The following is a 5,776-nucleotide window of genomic DNA, read 5'->3' on the forward strand; positions in this document are numbered from 1 at the left end:
CCTCCAGTTAGGCCACACCACCTAAAGGTTCCATGTCCCTCCCCAAACAGCACCACCAATTGACCAAGTGTTCAAATACTTGAGCCTAGGGGGAATACGTCTCATTCAAATCACCACATTCCACTCCCTGGCCCCTATAGGCTCATGACTATCTCATACTGCAAAATGCATTTAATCAAACTTTCAAAGTCCCCATAGTCTTTAACAATCTCAAGACTGTTCAAAAGTTCAGTCTCTCCTGAGACTTAAGGCACTCTGTTAACTGGAACCCCCTGCAAAATCAAAACGCAAATACATACTTCCAACACACAATGAATGGCAATAATACACATTTCTATTTCAAAACGGAGGAGTAGGGGCATAGTAAAGAAATACCAGACCAAAACAAAACCTAAAACACTAAATCCTGTAGTTCCATGTCTGGTGCCTGGGACTTTAGTTCCAAAAGGCTTTGCTACATGCAGCAATGTGATACTGCAATAACTCATGCTTGGCACTTTATCTAAGCTTTGTTATTCTTTTCAATTTTTTTATTAGAACAATTCATAACAATACAGATGTTATTTAATGAAACAAGATGTAAGACACCATACATAGACCAGAATCTTTTCCATAGTAATACTTGATAAATGTTAATACTGCTATCATCACTGGCCATAAGACTATTCTTCTGACCACTTATCACAAAACAACACGGCAGCCTATCTTCACTGAATTTGGACTCTGACCATGTCTTTCCTAACACTGTGTTGGACGATTAACATTATACTTTTAGATCGAATCTGAAACAGCAGCTTCTGAGGAAACCCTGACTAATGCCTCTCAGCGCATCAGCATGCTTGAGAGAAATGTGGAAGAACTTAAGCGGAAGGCTGCCCAGAATTCTGGGGAGGCAGAATACATTGAAAAAGTAGTATACACTGTAAAACAAAGTGCTGATGATGTCAAGAAGGTAAGCAGATCTTTATAACTCCATAGCTAAGTTGATAAATGGGCAACCAGTTTCCACCTCGCCTTCCCTAAAATTAAGAAACTAAGACCTAAGGGTTATTCATCAGAAATAAACACCCCAATGACCAATTTAAAGCAGCAGTCTTTAGAATGGGAGGATTAAGAAAGTGTCCAAATATAGCTTAGGCCCTAAAACCTCAACTTGGGTAAGAATTTAGAAAAATGGAATTAATTTAACCTGAAGTGGTAGCCTTAAAACATGCATACTCACTATACTGTTTCAGTGAGAAAGATTTTTGTGTCACACACCAATTACCCAACCAATTGACAATACTTTGAAGGCAGAAAAGAATGTGAAAAGCTTGCTTTCGTTACAGAACAGCTAGTAGGAAATCAAACCATACCCCTTTCAGACTTGTTTTGGATGAACTACCTCTTGCTTCTTGTTGGAAGGTTCTATATTTAACAGGATAAATCTCAAAAGCTGCTAGATTTTAATAAAGAATGTTTTACATACATACTTGATTTCTAAATTTACCTCCAACGATACCTTTTTTAAATTTGAGGGGCAGAGTCCCTAAAATTGTAAAATGCCCTAACTTCTAAGTCCTTTTTATTGAATTTTATAGTTATTGTAGCTTTTCAGCATTACATAAATTTCACCTGAATTGAGAAGAAAACAAAACATTAAAATTTCCTGCCCAGTGTTAGACAACATTTTCCCATTGTATTTACCTGCAGTTTGAGGGCATAAATCTCCCAAATAGTATTATAGGACATTTAATAAAATGACACAACAATTTTTTTTTTAATCAAAAGATCTAGGAATGAATTTCTATAACTATTCTTTGAACAGTTTCTAAAAGATTTGCACCTATCATTTTAAACTCACAATTCTGTTTTTATTAAATCTGCCTTTTCCCTCTGATTTCCTGACATCGAGTCTTCACAAATCTAAAATTATTCAAGATCCAGCTGTTCCCCATTTCCTCAATGGGCTTGCTTTACTGTCTAGTCTATTTGTGTAGCTTGCCACAGTGTAATTCTTTTCTAGAGTTGAGCTCACCGACTTACAACAATTCAGAATTTTCTTTGAAATGTTTTTAAAACTCAGTTGAGTATGAAGCCTGGGTTTCCTGGGGTCCCTTAATCCAGAATGCTTGTCCTTCAGTTAATGTCTTCATGATCCAAGCTTGCCTGACTACACTAAGGCTCTTAGGTATAATTACTGACATTAACATTTTCACCTCTTTCTACCTTACTGTGGAACTGCAGGCTCTAGATGGTGAACTTGATGAAAAGTATAAAAAAGTAGAAAGTTTAATTGCAAAAAAAACTGAAGAGTCAGCTGATGCCAGGAGAAAAGCTGAAATGCTACAAAATGAAGCAAAAACACTGTTGGCTCAAGCAAACAGCAAGCTGCAGCTGCTACAAGGTGCGTCCTTCATCTGGCTCATGGTTTTGTAAAGTAGTTATGGCACGGACAGTTTTTCTTTAAAAAGTGGGCATATTCACTATGTCTTGGGTTAGAAGCAGCCTTATGGGCAAGCATTATGCTTTCAGGTCATCTTACTATAAACTATTCAGAGTTAACTCTCTCTCCATCTTCCACAGATTTAGAAAGGAAATATGAGGACAATCAAAAATATTTAGAAGATAAAGCTCAAGAGTTAGTAAGACTGGAAGGAGAGGTCCGCACACTCCTTAAGGATATAAGCCAAAAAGTTGCTATTTACAGCACCTGCTTGTAACAAAGGAGAAAGGGCTAGAAGATGGCTGAAGTAACCAAAGCAGAGGTACAAAGTACATTTAAAAACTGCCTGAATGATCTTCAAAATAAAACTCACACCTATTTAATGTTTTTAACCACTGAGTTTTGTATGGAGTTAAATAAAATACATTGGTTTTGTATAAATATATTTACAGCTGCAAATTTCTTTATATTTTTTACTGATTTGATGTTCATGAATCCTACCAATGTTATTTTTACTATAAAGATGTATTTGTAAAAAAGTTTACTGCCTTCAAGAAGACTAATTCTGTTAGCTCTGTAAATAAGCTAATACTAATCTGTTTGCTAGGTCAACATCTTCCAAAACATTATTCCCTAAATCCCCCCAGTGGGGCTCTCAGGCTGACTCTAAGTAGGAAGGATGCAGCCTCAATCGTTTCACTGGTTGCTTTCTTGCTCCAGTCTTTAAAAGTCCTATAAAGAGACTTTGCTCCAACCATTTTAAGCATCAAGAAGAACTTTGTCTTCTAAGTTTTATCATCTAGTAGACTGCCAGGGTTACTGGAAAGCAGGTTTCCGTTACTTAGGACAGTACATGCAAACTATTCTGCTAATGGAACAATGCTATTCAAATATATAATTTATACTCTTAATTCCTCAGCTTTTATATTATACTTAATGTAACTTCACAACCAAAGATTATCTGTCCAATCTGTAGGTGAAGACAAAACAATCATTTAAACAATTAGTCCAGAGCATAAAGAAAATCATTAGAATGCAATTGCTAGACCTGTGACAACTACATAGCTAGAACTATCTGAGTAATAGCCCAGCCTGTTTTTCTTCACACATTCTTCTTAGACCAAGACTATTCTGTGGACCTCTTAAGTACCCACATATGCAATCCAACTGCAAATGAAGCTCAGCCTGGATAAAGTTGTGTAAACAGCTGTAATTTTGAAAAGGCAACTTCCCTCTGGTCTAAGGCAATTATCTGGTCCCTTTATTTAGGTAAGAGTCCTACTAACAAAACAGCCATACTATACCATCTCTGGTACATCTATTTCTTTCTTTAAAAATAGTAAACACTCTCTACACTCCATGTCTTTTCAGCCAAAACTAAGAACTTACTTTCCAAATACTAATTTTAATTAACTCAGTGAACTGAATGGTTATCGTAAGCGCTCCTTTCTTACCCCCACCCCAAATGCTGAGAGCTTGGCAGATAGCTGCAAGGAGTAATTTAAAACCATGACACAGGTGCACTTACTTACATGCAGCAATACATGCATATACACATAAAAATTTAAAACTTGCCTTAGTCCTAGGACTTTGTTCTCTACTCAGCTGTATTTGCATTCTCATAGTGAATGAGAATGCTTATTAGGCAACTATCGTTTTGTGTGTCTCTAAAGCTAGGTACTCCTATTATGTTCCACTATTCCCAAATTAGAAGCCTCCCAGAGAGTAGGGGGCATGTTTCAGACTTAAACCATCACTCAACATAACACTGAAACTCCAGATTTTAAAAAGATAGAGAATTCACTTTCACAAATAACAACACAGCACACACCACACTAAGCTGGTGAGATGATTCAGCGGTTAAGAGCACTGGCTGCTCTTGCAAAGTATTATGGTTCAGTTCCCAGCACCCAAATGGTGGCTAACAACTGTCCTGAACTCCAGGTCCAAGAGACTGATGCCCACTTCTGACCTCTGGGTTTGCACACACAAGTATAATATAAATACAGGCAAAACACTCATAGACATAAAATAATAAATCAATCGGAAATTTAAGGTGGCACATATCATACTAACCCTCCTACTGCTAACAACTGCAAAATGTGAACAAAACATAGTCCAGTAAAAAATGTGAAGACACTGAAGAGCAAGCACACAGAGGGTAAAGCAAACTCTCCTAAGAAGGGAACAGGGAGGACAGACTGTCTCATTTTTAACAAGTTTTCATAAAAGCCAATTCATTAGTTAAGAAATGAAGAGAGGGGCTGGAGAGATGGCTCAGCGGTTCTTGCAGAAGACCCAGGTTTGATTCCCAGCACCCATATGGCAGCTAACAACCACCTGTAACTCCAATTCCAGGGAATCCGATGCCCTCTTCTGACTTCTGTGGGCATTGCAGGACACGAGTGTACTTACACACATTCAGGGATAACACTCATACACATAAAATAAAAATAAATTTTTTTAAAAATCAGGAGAGTGTGAGGTAAATAGAACAGCTAGAATATAGAGAAAAATCTCAGCAACTGCTTAATCTTGGGAGACTTCAGGCACAAGATAAAACAAAAAGAAGCAAATTCAGCTGCTACCTGCTATCAAAGAATTCAGAGTTCAGTCAATTTATCTGATCAAAAAAGAAAAATATATAATCAGTATTTTTAGATGTTTGTGAGAGAATCCAATCTTCACAATATATGAGCATGACTATAACACAGTCCCTAAGACACTGGACATACAAAATACAATATGCAATTAAAGCCTGAAAACTAATAAACTTCTTCCAATCAATATTATCCCACAGACTACATTTTCCAATTTCCCTTAAAATTAGAACCTTTAAATTACAGTCAAGCAAATATCTTATTTGCAAAATTCCAAGTACATTTTTAATTGGGCTTTTTTTGTTTAGAAAACTATGCTGTCTCTATCAAATTTAGGAACTATTTAACCTGAAATGACGCATTTAGGTATAATATACAAAAGCTATTTAGCACTTAGATCATTGCCTTTCTTGAGATACTTAAATAACCATTTTAACATCTAATAATCTAATAGCATTTAACATTTATCAATAAATGCAAGTTTTGTAGTGGTAAAGAAATGGTCATTTACTTAGCCGAGGAAATTTACATAGGAAAAGATAGCAAACTAAAGTACAAGCTATGTATTTAGTAGGTATATGTAAAACAAATGAAAGGGGGATGACCTTTCAAATGTCTAATGTATATTTCAAATGTCTTAATGTATAATATGAAGACACATTCAGTTCTATAACAGTGGTAGTAATTAATTAAAAGATAGAGGTAGTCAAAAGAATTAGGACCATCTTATTATGAACTCAGAATAACCAGG

At 36.1% G+C, this 5,776-nt stretch overlaps 1 protein-coding gene across 1 annotated transcript in view; it reads left to right on the plus strand.

Annotated features, from left to right (window-relative positions):
- Lamb1 (laminin subunit beta 1) overlaps window positions 1–2,870 on the plus strand; it is a 72,283-nt gene extending 69,413 nt beyond the window's left edge. The window contains exons 32-34 of the mRNA XM_008830713.3: window positions 776–952; window positions 2,227–2,386; window positions 2,566–2,870. Coding sequence (XP_008828935.1) covers window positions 776–952; window positions 2,227–2,386; window positions 2,566–2,702 — 474 coding nt within the window. The 3' untranslated portion in view covers window positions 2,703–2,870. The remainder of the gene's footprint in view (window positions 1–775; window positions 953–2,226; window positions 2,387–2,565) is intronic.
- Window positions 2,871–5,776: the final 2,906 nt, after the last annotated feature.

Source organism: Nannospalax galili, unplaced genomic scaffold (genome assembly GCF_000622305.1).
Source record: "Nannospalax galili isolate Female #2095 unplaced genomic scaffold, S.galili_v1.0 scaffold312, whole genome shotgun sequence".
In the NCBI taxonomy this organism is placed as follows: Eukaryota; Metazoa; Chordata; class Mammalia; order Rodentia; family Spalacidae; genus Nannospalax; species Nannospalax galili.